Source organism: Bubalus bubalis, chromosome 1 (assembly GCF_019923935.1).
Source record: "Bubalus bubalis isolate 160015118507 breed Murrah chromosome 1, NDDB_SH_1, whole genome shotgun sequence".
In the NCBI taxonomy this organism is placed as follows: domain Eukaryota; kingdom Metazoa; phylum Chordata; class Mammalia; order Artiodactyla; family Bovidae; genus Bubalus; species Bubalus bubalis.
The window spans coordinates 38606132-38629516 of NC_059157.1; the positions used below are offsets into that span (position 1 = coordinate 38606132).

The following is a 23385-nucleotide window of genomic DNA, read 5'->3' on the forward strand; positions in this document are numbered from 1 at the left end:
ACCAATTTTAAAATGAGACCTAAAGGGCTCTTTTTATTACAAACCCTGCATTTTGTCTTTGCCAATTTTAAATTGAAACAGAGCTTGCATAGAGTGAGGAGCACAGATCCTGAGTGTCCAGCTGGAACCTGCATCCCTGTCAAACTATGGGACAGCGCCATCCAATCCTAAGTGACCTTGACCCCCTCCCCTCCTCCTCTCCAACCCTCTCCTGCTCATCCCGCCTGCAGAACTCTGTGGAATCTTGGTGGGCAGGTCAGGACACATTCTCAGCAGTGCAAGGACCTCCGGCTTTATATTCCAGTAGTTCTGGTAAGTTCCCATAGTTTAATGCCAGTAGTTCTCAACTCACATTGTTTTTCATTGTAGTTTACCTTTAAATAACATTTACCCTCATCTTCACTGAATGGTGGGCATTAGTCCCTTGGACTACAAGGAGATCAACCAGTCAATCCTAAGGGAAATCAACCCAGAATATTCATTGGAAGCCTAATACTGAAGCTCTGATGCTTTGGCCACCTGATGCAAAGAGCCAACTCATTGGAAAAGACCGTGATGCTTGGAAAGATTGAGGGCACGAGAAGGAGGTGGCAGAGGATGAGATGGTTGGATGGCATCACAGTCTCATGGACATGAATTTGAGCAAACTCCGGGAGATAGTGAAGGACAGAGGAGCCTGGAGTGCTGCAATCCTTGGGGTCACAGTGTTAGACATGACTGGGAAAGCAACTGAACAATATCAAGAACAACAGTGACCTCTGGGAGGGGGAAGGGACCACGAACTTGTCTGTGTTTGGCTCCTGACAGGTACTCCATAAAGACTGTTGCCTCAGTGACTGTGGAGCCAACACTGAGAACCCAGGAGGGCTTGGTCATTTACTGGGCCCAGATTACGCATGTGGCCTCTGCAGCAGGGAGCTGGAGGCACCACCAGGGTGGCAAAGGGAGCCCAGGGTGTCCTGCACTATTTTCTGCTATTCTCAGCCTGTGAATCACCAGTGTTGTGGTCAGACTGCCCCCTGTGGGTCTGATGCACTCAGGAAGCTCTGAAAAAAGAAAAAAAATAGAGGCTTTTTGCTTAGGAGACCTAAAACGTACACAGCACACTCTCCCTACCATGGTGTCAGGTAGGGAGAGAATGCATGGGGGGCCTAGGCTTTTGCTTTTGTTCAGGTTAGGGTTGGGGGTCTGGGTTTTCAAGGCTGCTGCTGCTGCTAAGTCGCATCAATCATGTCCGACTCTGTGCGACCCCATAGAAGGCAGCCCACCAGGCTCCCCCGTCCCTGGGATTTTCCAGGAAAGAATACTAGAGTGGGTTGCCAGTGCCTTCTCCATTCAAGGATGCACTATTGGTGAATTTAAAACATAGGCGGGAGAATTTACAGTGTAGGAGGAGAAACCAACAAACAAGTGACCCAAATGGTCAGTTACAGAAATCAACCAAGGTTTCTAAAACAAAGGAGCCCGGGGAGGGGGCCGTGGCCTGGCCCTTCCTCTGGTGTCTTCTGGAGTTCTGTGAGTCAGTCTAGCAAATCATACAACCTGAAGGGGAAGGTACTGGGATTTCTGAGTTTGAAGCCAAGTTGGGCAGAAGTGTGGGGGAGCTGGGGACCCAAGATTTGGCATCTTAGGTGGGGACAGTGTTGTGGAACTGGTATCATACCTGTGAGGCTGACCCTCCTTCTGGGGTGGTTAGTGTTAGAACTGAGCTGAAGCCTTGGACACACAGTTGGTGTCAAGAAGGGAAAACACACAAAACCCTCTTAGCCAGGACCTGCAAACCCTCTGTAATCTCAGTTTTAAGCAACCGCTCTCGACTTCCACCTCCTGTCTTTCTGGCTCAACCCTTTGTAGATGTAGAACCTAGAATCCTTGACCTGATGTTGCTAAGCCCCTTCGCACGCCCCTGGATTCAGCCTGTTTTCAGGACGCCTCATGCACAGCGGGTCCTGTCTCGCCACTGGCCCTGCTTGGACGCCTCCTTCCCCTCCGCTCGCCTTCACTCCCCACAACTGCTTCACATGGCACCTTCTCCTCCAAAGCTCCTGTCAGCTCCCCATGCCTACTCTCAGCTGAGAGACGTCATGCCAGGTTTTCAAAGAAAATCAAAGCAACCAGAAGTGAATTTCCCCAGTTGCGGCCCCCAGATGTGTCTAGCTCTGTGCCGTGTGGCATGTGATTCTCTCTAAGATCCCTGCACACCTTCCTGTCTCTTCTCCCTTCCCACCTTCCCTGGTCCCCACCACCTCCTTTTTCTTTCAGCATCTTTGGAGAGATTCTGAATGGTTTTTGTTTGATGATGATTCCTCTTTGTCCAGGTGAAATATTCCTGTGCTATTTTTCTTAATTTATTGTATTTAACTGCTTGCTTTATACTGATTCTTTGTTTGTTTGTTTTTTAATTTGTGCCGGCTCTTAGCTGTTGCATGCAGAATCTTTAGTTGTGACACGTGAACTCTTAGTTGTGGCATGTGGGATCTAGTTCCCTGACCAGGGATCGAACCTGTGCCCCAGCATTCAGAGCACAGAGTCTTAACCACTGGACCACCAGGGCTGTCCCTGTACAATCTGCTTTAAAGAGGTTTTGTAGGGGGGTTGACAGAATTGGGTTCCAGGCTACAGGGATTTCTCCCTATGATGCATGATTGTTCCTATGAATACCTTCTTTCAATAGGTAACCAATGAGAATAACACAAATGGACCATCCACTTTCTCATAACTAGATTCACAACTGCTGCCTCCTAAGCAGACTACTTCCTACCAGTGTGGTTCCCTCATGTGATGGTCAAGTCAGAATATCTCTTCTTCCTGAAGCTGAGCTTCCTGTGCTATACAGCAGCTTCCCACTAGCTAGCTGTTTTATATATGGTGGGTTTATAACAGTCCTTTACCTTCACATCTTGAATCCAGTCTATATATAGCTACCGAGTTATTTCCAGATAACAAACTTGACAGTGTTATTTCCTCATTTAAAGTCCTTCAGTTTCTTCTCTTTGCTTACAAGACAAATTCAAATATCCAAACCTGAGTCTACATATCCTACAGTGTTTCCTTTTTCTTTAGCCAAAGGACACATGACTCCCCAAATTCACAGTGAAATCTACACCTTTCTATCTTTGCCTATGATCTTCCTTTTTCTAGGACTGGCTTCACCACTGTGTGTGTGTCTGCCTCATAAATACTGACTCATCCCTTAGACCATAAATCAAAAACTGACCTCACAGCAAAGTTGTCTCAACCTCTCCCCCTGCCCCCACCCCCACACCATAGGAACAGGAACAGCTGTTCCTTCCTTTAAGACCCCTCCTCCTCAGGGCAGTGAATAGTGATGAACTGTTACAGTGTGGATCTGTTTGATCCAGCTGAAAGCCCCTGGCATTCTGGGAGCACATTTTGTTCATTTTGTACCTGATTCTGCCTAGGAACTGGAAACCGTGGGAGCAGAGGAAATGGGTCTCAGAAAGAATGGTGCTGAGCCAAGCTGCCCCGTGCCTGGAAAGGGGGCCAGGAGAGTGCTAGAAACTGAGAACCAGGTGATGCCCAAAGGGACCCATCTGACTGTTTCCTATCTTTGTGTAATTTCTCTCACTTGAGTGCTTTGCCCAGAAACTTCAAGGATGTTAGATTACTATACTCCTGTAACATGAAGCAGGAAGATAGGCCTACATTCTGAGTAACTTACTTCCTTTTATTAAGCAGGACAGACAAACATATTTTCCCCAGAGGCAGATAATTTGGCTTTTACTTAGTGCAGGAAGTATCTTTTTGCTAAGAAACCATCCATCAGAGCCCAGTGTCAGCAGGTGCGAGCCCTGGGCTCCGATGCTGTAGCATCTCAGAGTTGGAGGGACCTAAATGATCATCGCATTTTCCAGATGAGAAAAGTAAGGTCCAGAAAAGAGAGGCTACTTACTTCCCAGGGGTCCATGGGCAAGTGGCATCTCTGGAGCCACAGGCCCAGATTCCTGACTCTAAAATTGGTGTTTTCTCAGTTAATCCTAAGACTTAATGACACTCTTTCATGGAGGAAATGTCTAGAGTTCTGAATAATAATCAGAGGAGAATTCAGAAAATAAAAGAGTAAAAAGGTGAAATTAAGCAATGTTGTGCTATTTCCTTTTATGGACACTTATTAATATTATTGCCAAAGTATTTTTGTCATTTTCAAGCTAAACCATTTTTATGTCTCCCTATTTCAAATGCGCCTGATGAAGCACCCTCCACAGACCAACGTACTGAAGACCCCAAGACTCTTCACCTCTTCTCAGCTGAGTTCCTTGCTTCCCCGCCCCTGCCCCCTACTTGCCCGCTGATGCGATGGTTAAAGCACACGTCTACCTATGATTTACTGCGTTGTCTCCCCAGACAGGTTTTCTCTCTTTTTCTTGCTGGCATGCCGCCCTATTTCCTCTTGATTTCCTCCCTTCTGCAGGGGGATCTGACCATCTGAGCCCTAAGGCCGTGCCACGGTGTCACAGAGAGCTGTTCTCCTCCTTCTGTGCCCTCCCGTCCTCAGTGTTCCTGGCGCTGCAGCAGCGCTCGGACCCTCCGACACCCTCCACTCGCCCAGCAGCTCAGCTCTCGGGTGTCCGGGTGACTGGCTCCCTGAGCTTGCTGAGAGGGAGGGGCAGTGACGAGCCCCCCGTATTTTGGAGCCTCGCATCCCCTCCAGTCTCTGCCGATGAGCCAGGCCCGGGTACAGAGGCCCCGGGCGCCAGTCGCTGGCCCTTGGGTCCCTGCCAGGAGGCGCCGCACGTCCGCAGGTGCCCACTCAGTGATTTCTCTGGTTCACTAGCACCGGGTGATGGGAACACGGCGGGCGGTCAGGGCGCCTCCAGGAACAGGCCCTGGAGGACGAAGGAGAGGCTCCTCAGGCACTGCTGCCCACAGGAGGGAGAGGAGGTGAGTGAGCGAAGCTGAGGGCTGGGGGGAACGGGGTCTCGGCTCGGGGGACCCCAGGAGGGAGACCAAGGACCAGGCGAGCGGCCGTCCTCCCACGGTCCCGGCTCTGCGTCGGGCCCGCGTGCCTCTCAGAAGTGCCTGGAGCCACGTGCCTCAGAACCGGGGCGCCTGGGGGTCAGCTGACCCAGCTCTGGCATCTCGCTGACAAGGGCCCGGAGGTGTCACGAAGGGACTTGACCTGTAGTCAGAGGCAGAGCCGGGACCGGAGCCCGGGGTCTGAAGCCTCGGTGCAGGGTCATCTTTCCACACGACATCCCAGAGGTGTCTGAGGCTGCTTCTGAGGGAGCGAGGGGGCTGCGGGACGGACACGCGCACTGGCAGGGCCCGGCTCTGCGTCCACCCGGGGCTTAGTCCTCCTGACCTCGGTGTGGTCCTGCTCCCCGCAGAGGGAACGGCTGCTCGAGGTCGTCCCCCAGAGGCCGCATGGAGGGTCCCAGCGCACTCCACACAGAGAGGGTCCTGGGGAGCTCCATGGGAAGCTGGCGCGGTTCCGCCAGATACCCGACACACTTCCGGGCACAACCAACGCTCATGGCGGCCGACCGCGGCAGAAGACCCAAAGCTGCCCGTGCACACGTGGGATGGTGCCTCCCCCAGACTGACCTGAGGCAGAGCTTCGGGGGCTTGAAGGGCCCCTTCTTGTTCTCACTGGAAGCACGACCCCGAGACTGGAGTGTGTGCAGAGGCGGGCAGGCCTGAGGCCGGGGTTCCTGAGCCCCTGATTCAGGAGCGATGAATGAGCCCTCTAGGGGTCCAGCATGGAAGGCGTGGGAGCCCGGGCTCTGATGGGAGAAGTCTGGTCACAGGCAAAGGAGAAGAATCCCATGTTCCTATGGTTCTGTCAAAGGTGCTTCCTTTTTTCAGGCTCGAGTTATTCGAGTTATTCTTCGTCTGGTTCACACCTAAGGGCTCAACGCTGAGGAGTCTCAGTCTTGGGTTTTCAAGACCTCGGAGTCTTGTAGGTGAAACAAAGGCAACACATAACAGGACTCCCAACTCGTTCATGACTCAAGGACTTCATTCTCTTTCTCTAGGGAGAGAACGTGGGCTCAGAGCGAGGCCTGTCCTGTCAGAGTGGAGTCAGTAAGCTCCTCAGAGCAGAGCCGGGTGGGAACAGAGGTGCCAGCACCCGACAGAGAAGAGACGTGCTAACCCAGGGCCACATGCTCCCAGCCCTGCTCTGCTGGAAGAGCATGTGGGGAGCAGACTAGGGCCTTTTATGGCCCCAAAACTGAAGAAGAATTTTATGAGATTCTTGTGACTGCTCTCTCTCCCTCCCTTCTTCCCTCCATTTCTATTTTCTCTCCTTTGAAGTAGCAACCATCCTTGCCTTGGACAGTTTCTCTCACAGCTCATACATCCTCCAGAGATTTCACTCAGGGCCCATAATCAGAATTAGCCCACATTACTAGACCCAATGTGGATGTTTATCTTGCTCTAACTTTTCAAACAGAAATCTTGACATGAACTCAGTCATCTCCATTTTGACCCTGCAAGAGTGGTAGACTTAATCCCAGGGTCGCAGAAGCACTGGGTGTGGGTGTTGTCATTAAGATTCCCTCCATTTCTTCACTGGACACAGTCATTTCTGACCACCCAAGGACATCTTGGCTGAAACTACAACTTGTGCTTCATGCATGAGTTGAAATTCTTCATCAAGCCCTGGAAGAAAAATCAAAGGTTTTTACAGAACAAATTACACATAAAGAAAAAAAGATGGAAGCATCTATTTAAAAAACAGAAACTGTCTTTAAAAACTGTTTTTGAAAAACCTTGTTTCATTTCTGGAGATTGAGGAAGTTGATCTTTGACAGGAGAAAGAAGGGATAAAAGAAACAGGAAAACAGGGGAAATAGAAACAAGTTAATTTTTGCATTGTCATAACTGAGAAAGAGTTTACAGCATAAAAGACATTTACCAGAGGATAACCCCTAGACATGATTTTGACCTTGTTTGGCCACAATTTCCTCTTCTGTGAAGTAAGGAAGTTGGCTTTGAGGATCTCTGACAGTTCCAGGCATTGTGAGTCAATGTCTTTCATTGAGAGCAGAAAGGAACAATCCTACACTTCAGAACCCAGGAGGTTAATGATAATTCTTAGATACCTATAATTTTAGAACTGCAAAACCACTGAGAAGTAACCACAAAAAATCTAAATGAATAAGAGTTCAACTTGTGGGCTAGTGATGCATTATTATCCCAGATCCACAGCTTTTCTTATGCAGACAGTAGCAGTTATAAAATGTAATGAAAGAAGAATGTGGCTCAAAAAGAAAAACCATGAAATATCTAGGAGTCAAGTTACAAAAACACTCTGAAGGACCCAGAAAGAAACTTACTGAAGGTAAGTTTCTTAGTACAAAAGGTTGTACTAAGAGGAGGCAAAAACATCTAAAGGGAAATCTAGTTCTTAGACTCAATCACCCACATATCATTTTTTTTTTCTTTAGTAAAACCTGTAATTTCAATGAAGCAATAACATTGTGTTTAACTTAATGGAATAATTTAAATGTTATTTGGTAATAGAGAATCACTGAGTGTAGCCATGCCCCCTGAAAGAGACTGAAGAGGGAGATTTGATTATCTTGAACTCGAGGAGCTGTGTTATTAATAGCTCAGATCACTTAGTGCTGCCTCCGGCAGAGACAAACAGAAGAGCACAAGGAACAGAACTGTCTCTGACCAGGACTAGGTAGGTGCCAGGCAGGCTGTGTGGTTTAGGTGCTCTGATGGGTGTACAAAATGTGTTCCCCCGTCCTCCCCCTGATGGCCTGCTGTACTTGAACCATCCGGGTGGCCCTGATCATTTTCATTTCCTTCCAATCATGTATGAGCTTGTTTCTCTTCTATGCAAGACTTGGTTTCCAAAGAGGACAGAGACATGAACTCAGACATGAGCCTTCCATATGAGACACGTGGGAGTGAGGGCATGTCTGTGGGCTCAGGAAATTCATAGTGCTGGATGGTGCAAGAAACAGTTCTCAGGTCACTGCTGGTGAAGGAGGAAACAAACAGAGCTGGACTCCATCATAGGCCAGGCTGTGAACATTAGGCTACATGCATGGTCACCCTCCCAATGGACTCTGAACTTTGTGCCCAGTGTCTATAGAAATGGCATACCAATGGAAAACCAGACACCCCCCCCCCCAATAAAAGAACCTCAGGACTTGGACTCTCTGTCACCTAAAAGAATATGCTAATTATCTCTGTAACAGAACAAAGTCATAAATTCTATTATGTTTATTGGTATATGACCACAGGCCTATTGATAAATGTCCACTGTTTAGCTATCTAGGCTTACGACACATGAATCATGAGTTAACTTTGATTGTCTCTCTCTTTTACCTTGTCCAGACTAGTTTCAAGGAATTTGGGGAGGTGGGTTTGAGCAAGTACACTTAGGGTATATAAGGTTTTCACAAAAACTGATCAGGGTCCTTGGCTAAGAGGAGACTCTGCCTTGGGCCTGCCGGTGTAATAAACTGCACTCCACTATCTGCATTGTCCTTCTGAGTGAGTTTGTTTCCCGGAACATGTGGCTACAACACTGGGGACTCGTCTGTCACAGCTTTTCAGAAGAGCCTCTCTTCTAGGGCTGATTAAGGATGAAACTGATCAGGAATACAGATAGAATTAGGTAAATATACAAACAAATATCTTTAAGGAAATTAAACATGAGCAAAGGTAATCATTGAGGGTACCTATAAATTTCAGCTATTAGATGAGCAAGCACAAAGCCAAAAACAAGCCAGAAACACTTTTTGCAACACATATAAGAAAGGATTAATGATTTTAAATATACATGGGATTCTTAGAAGTCAGCGAGGAAAGATGAATAGAAAAATAGAAAAATGGTAAAGTGTAAGAGACAAGAATGACCAGTGAACATTAAAAAAATGTTCAACATCAGAAACAATTTTTAAAAGATATATTAAAATAAAAAAGGAATATTTTTCACTCATTTAATTTGCAAAAATTGAAACAATTCATAAAAACCAATATTAATGAGAATATTGAATGTCAAATATACTTTTTCACATTGTCAGTAAGAGGATAAACTGGTACAACAGTTTCTAGCATGGGCAATTGGGCAAAACCCTTTAAAATTTGAACAGTACATATATATTGAGATTCCACTTATAGGAATTCATACAAAAGTAAGTGTTACATAAATTTCTTAAGATATATGTGTAGTCATATGAATATATGAGGCAAATTTATTTGAATAGATATTAAAAATTTTCCAAGATAATATTTAAGTGATAAAAACACACACTGACATTGGTTGTGAAATAAGATTCGGTATTTTAAATTAAAAAGAAATATTTACACAATTTCATTTGCAAAGGAAAAGAGCTCAAATACTCTGAATTGTAGGTAGTAGTTATAACTGAAGTGTGGGGCTATGGGTTTTTATTAAATCTTCCATTTTTGCATTTCTTTATGACTTGAAATTTTGTTTAAGTTGAAATTTTCTGATATGTATTATTCTTTATAATCAGAAAGACTATGATAGATTTAAATGGAAGTAAGCATTGAAATTCAAATCCTAGAAATAATTAGACATATTTCTCCACTAATTTTTAACCAATATGCACTCTTTCTTCCTTTAATATGGATTCTCCATGAAGGTTATAACCCACCACCATTCTGGCTCTTCCTTTCAAGTTGCCCTGAAGATCCAATGAGTTGGGCTCTAAATCTTTTCTAATGAACCTCCTCACCCGCAAGGGGCTGGCCTTACCCTCCTTTTGTGACAGCCGGACTCCCACCCTACACTGGCTTTGGATGCTCCAGCCTCTGCCTCACGGGGACGCCGCCTCCATAGATGTGGGCTCAGGAGGGCCTCAACCCCAGATCTGAAAGCCCAGGTCTGAGCAAACCCAAGGCAAGCAACAGCTGAGGCTCAGGGAGCAAGAAAGGACAGAGCAGTCACACTCCTCCTTCCGAGGCAGGCGCAGGGCCCCGGGGCAGGAGGTCGTGTCTGCTCTGGTCCTGGAGGCCCTGAGCTCTTCGGACTTTTGACTGTGTCCTTGATTCTTCCCACCAGGCCTTCCGGGACCTCAGTTCCGAGATTGAGGCTCCTCCATGTTTTCCTCACCGCTCTCTCGATCCTCTTCCAGGTACTGCCTGGTAAATACCAGCCATGATGCCCTTTCTTATCATTACTCGGTTTTTCCTTCCCTAAGTCAACCATCATCAGAAAGTAAAGCATGACAGAGCTACTAGTAGGTCACTTCCACACCCAAATTAGGCATTGAGTGATGAGAGAATTCTTTCCAAAGCATGTTGTTGCATCTTCGTGACTTTAAATGTCTTGTTGGTGGTAACTTTCTCCCTCCTCTCCTTTCCCTTGAGTGAGCTGGATGATTTGTAAACTAAATCAGTTGAATCACTTGGCTGGTATAACCCAGTATGAGACAAAATTCCTTTATTCAGGCCTGGACCGGAGACCTCTTGCCACATGTCACAGTGTGACCTTGAGTTCCACTGGACAAGGCTTCCATCTGATGAGCCTGTGAGAGCTGGGTGGGTTTTGCATGATGGATAGGTGGGGTGACTGGTGAGGCACACGGGGCAGCGGTTACTGACCCTGCGGTTAACACCCAGGTGTTCCTGTGGCAGGAAGGGTGTATATATATATATATATATATATATATATATTTATTTTTGTTTGTTTGTTTGTTTTTCCTTTTGGCTGTGCTGGGTCTTCGTTGCTGTGCAGGCTTTTCTCTAGTTTTGGAGAGTGCAGGCTACTCTCCAGTTGCAGGGCACACGTTTCTCATTGCAGGGGCTTCTCGCTGTGGAGCCCGGGCTCCGGAGCACAGGCTCACGGTGGTGTCTCAGGGGCTTAGTTGCTCCCACACGTGGAATCTTCTAGAACCAGGTTCATCAGCAACACTGACATCTTATGTCAGAATAGAGAGTGAGGGATACGAGGGCGATGTTTGCTATTGGTGTTTAGCTGGGAAAGAAGGGGATCCCAGTCAGATGGTGAGAGTCCCAGATTTCCTCATGGGACTTCAATGAGGCTTCATATAAATGTCTTTTCCTTTTCTAGACAGCACTAGGGCACTCAATTTTGAAAGACCCTGCCATCTTCGGGGTGGAATCTGCCTGAAGCAAGGGACACCAAGCTGTGAGCCCTTCAGAGGACCCTGCTGGCATTCACCATTTGCTGCAAAATAAAGTGGAGCTGATGGAGGCAGCTCAGCTGAGGAAGCCGGCGAGAGACCCTGAGCAAGTCTCCTCTTGTGCAAATAAAAGCAGACAGTTCTCACATCTACACAATCGAATGTTTTATCATTAGGACTGATTAAAGTTCTTCTCAGGGTAGGCAGTAGGGGGAGACAGTTATAAGAACTAAATTTATATTATGCTTTAAATATTGCAAAGTGTTTTCATTCACAGAGCAAATGTGACCCTTAAGCCACTTTGGCCCGAGGCTGGAGTCCTGAGAGAGGTGCCGTCATTCGGTGTCTTCCTTGTTCACTGTCTTGTCCAAGGCGTGGCCCCGTCTGTCGCTTGCTGAGTAGGCCGCCTCTCCATACAGGTGTCACTCTCCTCCCTCTGGGGCGGGAGCAGGCCCTGACAGGACCACAGCTCTCTGCAGTTTACAGAGCAGGTTTAGGGCGGGAGGACGGAGACAGGAGGCAAGATGCCCAGGAAGCGGGAGACAAAGAGGAAGGACAAGAGACACGAGCATTCTTCCAAAACCTGAACAATCTCACGGGAAAGAGTGTGACTGGCATTGCAGTGATGTGACGAGGACCAGTTCTATAACTGGGTCCCAATCAGTGAATAATTAAAGAAAATTCAGAGCGGCCTTGTGGATGAACAATGGGCTATGATCAGTGTACATCAGTGTCTGTAAAGATATCCAGATACAGATACAAATGTAGTTTCTCCAGTTGCTCTTCCTGTATGGTCTGCCGACCGAGGTCATCACAGAACTTTGCATATGCCTTGTGTCTGATGTTGGCCCACTGTGTGCTCTTTCTGAACAGTTTATCTTCCATTATTGGAATGGGCTTCTAATTTTTCCATAAAACAAATAATGCATACTGACTCTTTACAAAATATCCTGAATCTAAAAATTTTATTTAAAACCCCATTATAATCCACTTCATGCTTCCTTTAGAGCATAAAATAGTTTTTCTCCAAATAGATCATCAATCAGCTCTGCATGATTTATTAAAGAAACAGCTCGCTTCACCCCCTCCCCCTGCCCCCGCCACTCATGTAAAGGTCACTTTTTATCATAAACTAGTGGTCAGTGTCTGCATAGTCTGTTTGTGGCTGCTCTTTTTTGTCTCAGGGATTCTTTTTTAATTCCTCTGCCAATGCCACGTATTTTGAGCCTAGCCATCATCATAGATTATAATAACTGGTAGTGAAAGTCACTATGTGGCTCTTTATAAATATAATTTTACTATTCTTGCACACATTTTCCTTTTACAAGGAATTTTAAAGTCAGCACATTAATATAAACATCTTTATTTTTAAGTCCTAATTTCTAGATTATCACTAGTCTATGAAAAGTCATGAGCCAATTTATCAGTTCTAAAAATGTATAATAATTTTAACTTGATTCTAATACCTAATCCTTGAGGAAGGAGACCAGTAGAACATCCTGCAGTAATAAAGAATTCAGAATCTGGAGTTAGATTCCTGAATCCAACTTATGTCACCACAAACTTGAACACCACACTGAATATCTCTAGTCTTGTTTTTCCTCATGGATATACCATTAGGGATGATATTAGAATCTGTGTAAGGTAAGACTAATTTTTTTTCTGGTTGTATGAAGACCGTCATAATGAACTTCAATACACTTCACTTGATGGGTCCTGACTAATTACATAAATGTAGGATGAGTAATCAGCCATCATCTTGGGATGAGAGGGAAAGTATGAGAATCCTTGAGTCAGTCACTCTGAAGACTTTTTTTTACAGAAAATGCTTCATTCAGAATAAGAGGGATCATTTCTTATGAGAAGCCCAAGATTTTCTGGGTGAGAAAGGAAACGAAATCCAACACTCAGCCTCTGAGACTCTAAGTTAGGGACGGCTCAGCCAAAGCCCGGGGACAGAGGAGAGAAACAGCAGGTTAAGGAAAACCAGGAGGAGGGTGCCTGGATGTCTGTTAGCATCACTGACGCCATCTTGGGCTCGTGCAGCTCCCACCGTCCTTCTGCTGACCCGGAACTGGCCTGTGCGGTGAATCACATCTCTGTCATCAGGGTCTTGTAGTTCATAGATATTGTTTAATAACCATTAGGACCAGGCAGCCTCTATGCTCTGTTAGTCCCCAAACGATGATAAAAACCTTCCCTGATGTATTCCCATGTGAGCAGTTACCCTTTCACAAATCTTAGGAAAACACATTCCTATTTCCAACCCCCTACCCACATACACCAGGTTAGCAATAAAATGGTCCCAGTGGCTCCTGGAGGGTGGAGTGAGCTTTGAATGCTTTGGAGTCCTGCTCTGAAGGTGCTCCCCGCCCCCCACCCGGTAATCAACTTACTCATTGATTATACTCAGCGGCCTCATTTTTTGGTCTCAAGATGCCTGGTCAGATTGGTGAGCTGTCTTCATTCCTTTCATCCTCCAATGGGGCACCGAAGTCCCTGCCTCAAGACAGAAGAGCTGAATGTATGGGACAGCTGAGGGGACACTACAGCTACCTGGATTTGGGGGAGAAAAGTGGCTGGTATGGGTGAGCACCACGAGGGGCTGGAGGGTCCCTGAGAGCTGGCGCCTCACCTCCTGCAGGGAGTCCACTATTGTCTTTTGCTGCCCTGCTGTGCTTTGTGCTCACCCACCTTCAGTCTCTGTCTCTCCCTCACTCTCGTCTGCCTCCAATGTTCTACCTTAAGGTAAATACACTCATCTGACCAATCATTCCTTTCCTAGGTCTCACTGCTCAGGCCTCCCCATGCTTCCCAGGGTGTTAGCTCACAAAACCTGACAGATTAATGAGCTAAGCAAGCAGGGGCTGGATAGATACAGGAGCTCCCCCAATGCCCACCCCCAGACCCCATCCTCTGTCTGCTTCTGGTCAACAGGCCGCTCTCTGCTGTGGGCCCACTGGGGACAGTCATCAATTCTGTGGCCTCACTCAGATGAGTGACCCCAAGTCAGTTTCCTTACTGGGCTAACTTTCAATCAGAGAGAACAGGACTGGGCTTTCAGGAAGAATGAAGAGAGAGCCACAGAACTCGTGGGAGATTCTCAGCATGGCACTAGGACATCCATGGGTCCCAGCGATGGGCAGTCCAGAGGTCAGAGCTCCTGGGTCACAGCTGCTGTGATGAAGCCCAGGGTGGCATGGGTGGGCATCAGGACAGCCTCCATGATGTGGCACAGGGCTGGGGGTGCAAGGACCTGTGATGAGCAAGCTCTCTGCTAGAGGCTGAATGCTGGCACCTTACCTCCAGTCTGTGGGAAAATGGGCAGTTCAAGAAAGTGGAAACAAGGTTGACGTCCATGAGTGGGCAGAGCGGGGACTGTGAGCCTGCCGCCAGCCCTGGCATTGACCCCACAGGGCGTTGACCCCCCAGGCCAAAGCCAATGAGAGCCAGCCCTCTGACCACTCAACCTGGGCTCCAAAGCTGGTGACCTCTACTAATGCCCCAGAGTGGACAGGCTGGACTTAGAGGGTCCTTGGGGGGCCCTTGCTTATCTCCCCCACATCCTAAGAGGCAGGAAAAGAAACTTTTTTTTTTTTTAATTTTTGGCTGCACTGGGTCTTTGCTGATGAGCCCGGGCTTTCTCTAGTTGCGGTGACTGGGGGCTCCTCTCTACTTGTGGTCCTCAGGCTTCTCATTGCGGTGGCTTCCCTTGTTGCGGGTCCTGGACTCTAGATCACAGGCTCAGCCATTTGGCACATGTGGTTAGGTGCCCCGAGGCATGTGGGATCTTCCAGGACCAGGGATCAAACCTGTGTCCCCTGCGCTGGCAGGTGGACTCCCAGCCACTGGACCACCAGAGAAGTCCCAAACCAACCTTAGTCCTGGTTTGGAGCCAGGTGGGCTATTCCTTTTTCTCTTTTAGAAACCTCTCTCCTCTCAGCTGGTGCCCTGATCATTCTAGGTCCTTGGCTTCAGGGTCTTAATGTTTAGATCTTTAATCTTAAGACTTATCTGAGAAACCCTGAAAGCAGGCATATGTTCTTAGCCCGGGAATAGTGAGTGACCTTCAGAGTATTGCTGACACTCTTCAAGCGCATGGCATACTGTGTGAGTACGTTTACACATTTTAGTAAGTATCTGAGGGCTGCGTTACCATCTTATTTTTGGTGGGATCCCTTTCCAGGAAGATAGAAACACAAAGTATGAAGTTTTAATGTGTTTCTGAAAGACATTATCTGAGAACTCCACAATGGCCTATTTCAGAGGGCACAGTGGCAGGCTATAAATGTCAGCACAAGAGAGATGTTTAAAGTCTCTGATCCCAGCTTCCAAGTTGCAGCATAAAATTTCTGTTTATAACAGACTCTTGAAATCTGGCCTTGTCCTTCAGCTTAACAAGCAAGTAAATAGGAGGGACAAAGTGAGGAAAAAGCAGTGCATAAGACAGAATACTTTCCTGGCAGTATATTTTGGGGATTCCTGGTTGGACTGAATTATTTCCTCCCTTGGATAGTGATCTCAATACTTTCTTCCAAAAACAGACATTTTTGTTCTTTCTGCAGGTTGTGGACACAGTTGCTGCTAAGCTGCTAAGTCACGTCAGTCGTGTCCGACTCTGTGCGACCCCATAGACGGCAGCCCACCAGGCTCCCATCCCTGGGATTCTCCAGGCAACAATACTGGAGTGGGTTGCCATTTTCTTCTCCAGTGTATGAAAGTGAAAAGTGAAAGTGAAGTCGCTCAGTAGAGTCCAACTCTTCGCGACCCCATGGACTGTAGCCTACCAGGGTCCTCCATCCATGGGATTTCCCAGGCAAGAGTACTGGAGTGGGTTGCCATTACACAGTAGTAGAATGCTAAACTTGTGTGACTGAAATAAATTGTCTTATTCCCATACCAGGGGTATGCTCTGGTAGGAGCTTCTGCTGTTTAAGGAGGAACTGAAGGACTCATGTTTGAAGGAACTTCCTGAATTAAGTAAATTGAGGAATTCACATTCATCCCTGAATTACACTGGAAAGCTGAAACTTCATTCTATCATTTTCTTTATTCATCGACTATTCTGTCAGCATCTATTGAACACCTACTGTGTGCTAGAAACTGTACTGGTAGCTGAGGCCATGGAACCAAAGTCTCTTCTCTTACTCAAGTTGGGTGAATGAAGGATGTCTTCCCAGTGAAGGCCATGTGTGAGCTGAGACTATAAAAAGCGAGTACAAATCAGGCAGGGAAAGTCAGAGGACAAGTAGCTTAAGTGTGTTTCAGTGTGAGGAGAACACACTATGCCAGAAAGATGACTGACACTGTGTCAGGGGTTAGTTTGAGAACTAGGCTGAGATAAGATGAAACTCGAGAAAGTATGGCCAACGGGTGAAGGACCTGAGACACTAGAGAATTTGTCCTTCATCCTTGTAACAGAGAAACACTGAGAATTTTACATGGAGGTGTGACGAGGGATGGGAACATGGAGAGACTGGGAACTCAGAGGCCACTGAGATTATCAGCAGCGACCACAGCTGCTTCAGAAAGCAGTTTTCTGTCTCTTGTGACGTTAAGCACATGTTGACCATGTGGAAACCCATATGCCAATGGAAACACAGACGTCCTTCCACAAAGAGACACAAAACCTTGGTAACTTTTCATACTATAACACGCACACACACACACTCAAAGCTCTTTCCCCCAGTCCATACATTTGTAGACATAGATTAACAGGTTGGCTTTCCCGGGGCTCAGTGCTAAAGACTCTGCCTGCCAATGCAGGAGACACAGGAGATGCGGGCTCGATTCCTGGGTCAGAAAGATCTCCTGAAAAAGGAAAGGACAACCCACTCCAGTATCCTTGCCTGGAAAATCACATGGACTGGCTCCTCAGTCCATGGGGTCACAGAAGAGTCAGACATGATTTAGCAACTAAACCCACCAACAACAAAATTAGGTTGTGGAGAACATCCATTTAAACAGTCACAGGAGCAGAGACTGAGACCTAGGAAAGGCAAGGCCTGTCCAGAGTTAATCAGCTAACAAGTGGTGTGGCCAGACTTCCAACTGAAATCTTCCCATCCAGTTCATGACCTCATGCACTCAGAAAGACCCCACAGGACCCAAGTCAGCAGTGGCTCTTTTTAAACAGGACTCAGTGGTGGGGAGTGTCTCCTGCTGCTGTGGATGCTCCAGTGCTGAAACTAGACTCTGCAACAGTGCTTCTTCCGACTCCTGCATTCTCCAGGCAGGATGACACACCCATGGGTGTTCTGATACTTGCAGGCACCACCCATTTTCTCACATTCAAGGTTTTTCTTTTTTCCTTTCCCTATAAAGAAAGGAGAGGTGAAAAAGAAACAAATAAATAAGGCATATATAACTAAAGCTACCAGAATTCATCTTGTATAGCAAGGAACTCCAAATTACAGTCCACAGGGACAGAACTGGCACTCCCCTCAGTTTGGTGTGACTTACAAGCTTAGAATGTTTTTCCATATTTTTTTAAATTGTAGAAAAGCTGAGAAGGGGCCATAAATTGTTCTGTAGGAAGGTGATTGTGCTCATTCATTTAAACAGGGTCTATGGGGCTTCCCCTGGGCTTCCCTGATGGCTCAGTGGTAAAGAATCCGCCTGCCAATGCAGGAGACATAGGAGATGCAGGTTCAATCCCTGGGTCAGAAAGATCCCCTGGAAAAGCGAATAGCAACGCACTCCAGTATCCTTGCTTGGAGAATCCCATGGACAGAGGAGCCTGGTGGGCGACAGTCCATGGGTTCACAAAGAGTGGACCACAACCGAGTGACTAAACAACTGGACCTGCTTGGTTAATGAATTCTGAGAGGAACTGACGTTTCCCTTCAGGGCTGGGGCCTTTAATCGCTAGCACAAGAGTCCTGAGAGCGCTTTGCTCGGACACAGGACCAGCAGCACCCACGGTGGTGGCTGCTCCTCAGGGGTGGGGGGTCTGATCAGAGCACCCAGGCCTTCCCGGGTTGGTGTCATTTGAGCAAGAATTAACTTTGGGTCTTTGAAGATGCTAAGATCTGGAGGCCGTGTCACCTGAGGAGGGCTGCAGGGAAAATGCAGGACACCCAGTTTAGCTTGGATTGCAGCTGAGCAACACATAACCTAGCAGGATAAGTATGTCCCGAGTGATGCATGGATCACAAGTAAAGTATTTGTTGTTTAAATATAAACAAATATATAAATTTATATATATATATAAACAAATACATAAATTTGTTGTTTCTATAACTCAGCAAGTAAATTTGTTTTTTAGGATTGTTGAATATTTAATAAAACATGGTCTTTGGAACCAGATCCGCTTGGGCTTGAGTTAAAGTCCTCCCTACACACAACTGGCACAACTTTGAACAAATTACTTTATTTCTAAATCCCAGCTGTAAAACGGTGCTAAAAACACCTATCCCGTAAATACTGCTATGAGAAATACATTTGGGATAAAACATTAAAAGTTTCAGTGTCTCAGTAAAGAGGAAGTGGTCAATATCATTTGCTATTACTATTAGTGTTACTGTTAGTCACATGGAAATGATTTGTAAGCTGTAAAGTCTCCTGTAAATGTTATCTATCACCATTAGAATTTATGGACTTAGTACCAACTAGTTAAGGGCAATCACGGGAGACTATTTTTCACTTTAAGCTTCTCTTTCTTTATTTGAAAAATGGAGCATATTGTATATGCATGCTTCTTTCAGATGTATTATTCCGTTGTTATGTATTTCAGCATATCACTGAATGAGGAATCAACCTGACTTTCCCTACTCCAGGCTCCAAGTTTGGAGCCAGCTATAGCTGCCAGTTACCTGATACCATCTGGATAAGACATATGAGTAAGAGGAAGAGAAGGTACAGGAGCCTCATGATGGAAGAGGAGCTTTCTGGATTCCAGGTTGACCTGGCAGTGTCTGATGGCACACCTGAATCAGGCAGGCGATCTGGGAAAGAGTTTGAAAAACAGAGAGAAAAGACTTGTATTCTGACTGGTGGTGGTACTGTGCTCAGTCTGGTTCGACTCTTTGCGATGCTATGGAAAGTAGACCACTAGGTTCCTCTGTTTATGGAATCTTCCAGGCAAGAGTACTGTAGTGGGTTGCCATTTCCTACTCCAGGGGATCTTGCTGATCCAGGGATCGGATCTGAGTCTCTTGTGTTTCCTTACCACTGCGCCACCTGTGAAGCCCTACTAGAGGTATTCAGTTATGGCCTGGGAGTAATTTGAGGGTGTTTCATCTATGGACACAAGGTCACAGACCCAAGTGTTTGCCTTTTTTGTAAAGGAAGAAGTTTGCAGGAAGTCAGGGTTTCCACATTGATGCTCACTTCTGCTTATGGCTCTGAGGTTTGGGGCTGTTTTTTTTTGTTGTTGTTTTTTTTGTTTTTGAGAAAAATAATTAAAAATTGAATTCTGTTAACAAATTATTCATCTATTTATTCAGCTTTATTGCATATCTCTGCATCTATCTCTTTCTCCTTTCAGAATAAATACTGCCCCCGCTCCACACACACACGTTTTCCAATTAAAAAGCAAAAAGAATTTTGAAAACAGAAATGATCTTCTCTCCTTTTGCACTCTCAACATATTTCTTGCTACCATTTCCAGAGAGACTGATCCATCCTAAGCAAGCTTACCAGGCCATCTCTTGCATAGACCACAACCAGGTGAGGCTTTACAGGCTAGAGTATTTGTTAATACGGGTATTACATCAACATATTCTTAAGTTAAAAGCATAGAAGGGTACTAGCTGTGGGGCTTCCCAGGTGGTCCTAGTGCTAAAGAGCCCACCTGCCAATGCAGGAGATGCAGTTTTGATCTCTGGGTCAGGAAGATCCCCTGGATGTCAAAAAACTCACTCCACCATTCTTGCCTGGGAAATCCCATGGCCAGAGTGGCCTGATGGGCTGTAGTCCATAGGGTTGGAAGGAGTTGGACGTGACTGAAGTGACTTAGCACACATGCATACCAGGTAAATAACTGAAAATTTTCTCCATCTCTTCCTTCTCTCCACTCAGTTTTGCTTTACAGTGTTCATATCTCTCTTTTTCTTTATATGTAAATTTCTAAAGCAACAAGTCCTGTTTTATTATCTCACATTCTCAGCACCTAGAACAGTGCCTGGCATAGAGCAGGTAGTCAGTCAAACGTTTGTATGAACGGGTTCTAGTATGGAAAAGTCAACCTGTGGGTGAATGAATAAATGGATGAATGGAAGGAATCAGGGAGGGAAGGAGGTAAGGAGAAAAGGAAGGAAGGCTAGGGCCTGATCCTTAGGGTTTTGAGGGTCTGGAGAGAGCCCATTAACTTGCTTTATCGTTCCCGAGCACAAGCACCCACTCACCCATTCTGAACATAACAGGTCAAAGCAGGTCATAATACGTCATGGTCTCTACCCTTCACTCACCCACCTCTCTTCCATCTTACGTGAACTATATGTTCTGACGTTTTTCTCTCTGTCCTGAGGCAACTTAGCAATAAAATGTTTTCACTTTTAATCTTTTGATCAGCATTTGAATCTTTCACTAAGTGGAGATCTATTTTACTTTAGTGACATCAACCTAAAAATAGAGTGTTTGTAGCAAGCTGTTTAAATAAGCCTTACTTAATTCTACAGAATATCTGTGAGGGTTTTACTTCCTTGGCCCCAGAAACAGTACTTTTATAATAATAGAAAAGAAAGAATAGGCTAAAGGCAATTGGCCACATTTCTCTCTTGTACTTTTATACTGAAAGTGATCCTTTACACTGACTCCCTAAATGTTACGCATCTATTCCCACCCCTTCTTCAACCACAGATGTCTCTCTCGCTCCTGAAAACCTACCTTGCAGTTGTCTCCTCTGCCCTTCTCAGGTGGACTGCGACCCGTCCACTCAGGCAAAGACACCTGAGAGCCCCTGTCCATGGCTACACAATTAGGGGCCAGGTCAACAAAGAGCAGAGGAAGGGGTGAGTGAGGTCACACAGGATGCCTTGTGATCCCCATTCGCAGGAGTAATCCTGGGGGAGGAGGGGGGACCAGCCAGACTTGATGGTATCAATCCCCCTGAGAATGATGAGAGGAAATGGGGGCTGCAGACACTCCTTCCAAAGAGTTTTGCTGAAGAACTAAGTGCAAAGAAGACCGAGCTGATGATTGCTATCATGTCAAAGAAGAGCTGTTTAGTTGTTTTAGGTTTTTTTTTTTTTTTTAAACACTGGCTCTTTGGGGTTTTCTTTATTTGTCTGTTTTATAACTTTTGGCCTCTCCTTTAGCATGTGGAATCTTAATTCCCCAACCAGGGATGGGATCCAGCCCCCTGCATTGGCAGCATGAAGTCTTTAACCACTGGACTGCTGGGTAAATCCCTGCTTTTAGTTTTTATAGATTCAGTGCTACTGCTGCCAAGTCGCTTCAGTCGTATCCGACTCTATGCGACGCCATAGACGGCAGCCCACCAGGCTCCCCCGTCCCTGGGATTCTCCAGGCAAGAACACTGGAGTGGGTTGCCATTTCCTTCTCCAATGCATGAAAGTGAAAAGTGAAAGTGAAGTCGCTCAGTCGTGTCCGACTCCCAGCTACCCTATGGACTGCAGCCTACCAGGCTCCTCCGTCCATGGGGTTTTCCAGGCAAGAGTACTGGAGTGGGTTGCCATTGCCTTCTCCATAGACTGAGTAGATGGTGGCAAGAGGTAGAGCTGATTTGGGCCTCACTCACAAGTAAGCAAGAGAAATGAGACCCAAGACCCAGGGGGAAAGGTTGGCCTAACACCAGAGTGGGAACCTGTTTGGTTCATGAGTTACATGGAAAAGCCACCCTCTTCTTGGTGCTGAAATTAGAAGAGCATTCCTCCCACACAAGAGTCCAACATAACACTCAGAAATGTTAGGGCAATAAAGCATCAGCAGATACATTTAGAATAAAACTTAAAAAGCTAAGTAAAAATTAAAAACTGAAATCCCAATAAAAAATATGATAAAAGTTTAATTGAGGCACCACAAAACCATACTCAATATCAGATAAACTTTCCATGACAATAAAATTAAAAATAAAGGATAAAAGGGATATAAGATATATGACGTGTAAGACTGAGTCCAAAATACAACCTTTGAGATAAAAAGGAGTTGGCAGATGCACCATGAGCATTTCTGTGAAAAAAAGAAATATAAAGCTGAATAAAATGTTATCATTTTTTTCCTCCATTAAACACACAGGTTTGTGTCTTTTGAGCTGCTAATTTTAGGCTCAAGGCATGGTTTTAAGCTACTGCTGTATTGATTTCCCGTTGCCACTGTAGCAAATTGCCACAAGCTACATGGCTTAAAGGAACACATACTTGTTATTGTGGTTCTGAGGATCCAAAGTCCCAAATGGGTCTCATTGGCTTCAAATCACGGTGTCAGCAGGATGCCGTTCCTTCTGGAGGCTTGCTTCCTTCTCACGCTTAGAAGCTGCCTGCCCTCCTTGGCTTATGGCCTCTGCACATCAGTGTGAGCCAGAGCTGGTTTAGCCTCTCAGCGCGCATCTCTCTGACACGGGTCTGCGTCCCTCCTCCACATCTAAAGCTCCTTGTAATGAGAAGACATTGGGCACAGCCAGATACTCCACGTCACTTCCCTATCTTAAGGCCGAATGATGAGGTACCTTATTTCCACCTGTGCTGTAATTCTCACTTGTCCTGTGTCTGCCCTTTCAGGCTACTGAAACAGAAACACCATAGGCCAGGTGGCTCTTTTTTTGCACTTTGTTTTTTAACTGAAGGATGATTGATTTACAGGATTTCGTGGTTTTCTGTCATAGAAAAACAAGAATCATCCATGGGTTCACCCATGCCCCCTCCCTCCGACACTTCGTCCCATCTCCTTCCCCATCCCACCCTTCTAGCTGGTCTCAGAGCCCCTGTTTGAGTTTCCTGAGTCACACAGCAGATTCTTGCTGGCTATCTATTTTACATGTGGTATTGTAATAGGTGGCTTACTAACAACAGACCCTTACATCTCAGTTTTGGAGGCTGGGAGCTCCACGATCAAGACAGAGCAGGTGGCTGGTGGACAGTGGTCATCTCCCTGTGTCCTCAAAGGGCACAAGAGGTGAGATATCTCTATGGGGTCTCTTTCATAAAGACCCTCATTCCACCCAGGAGGGTCCCACCCTCATGACCAAATCACCTCCCAAAGACCCTGTCTCCTAACACCATCCCCTTGGTGACCTCAGCTTGCACTAAGGGAAGAGTTAGTGCAAAGATCAGGGAGCTGCTCACACATACAGCATGCACCAGCAAGGCTCTTGGTTTAACTAGCAAAC

The 23385-nt window shown here is 46.2% G+C and overlaps 1 protein-coding gene across 1 annotated transcript; it reads right to left on the reverse strand.

The window, feature by feature from the left end:
• Window positions 1-17202: 17202 nt before the first annotated feature.
• Window positions 17203-20992, reverse strand: LOC123332566 (beta-defensin 33-like). The gene is made up of 3 exons (XM_044938756.2): window positions 20925-20992; window positions 18911-19042; window positions 17203-17412 (listed from the first exon to the last, which is right to left on the reverse strand). Exons 2-3 carry the CDS (start codon window positions 18966-18968, stop codon window positions 17285-17287), a joined length of 186 nt encoding a protein of 61 aa, XP_044794691.2. The 5' UTR covers window positions 18969-19042; window positions 20925-20992; the 3' UTR covers window positions 17203-17284.
• Between the last annotated feature and the right edge of the window lie 2393 nt (window positions 20993-23385).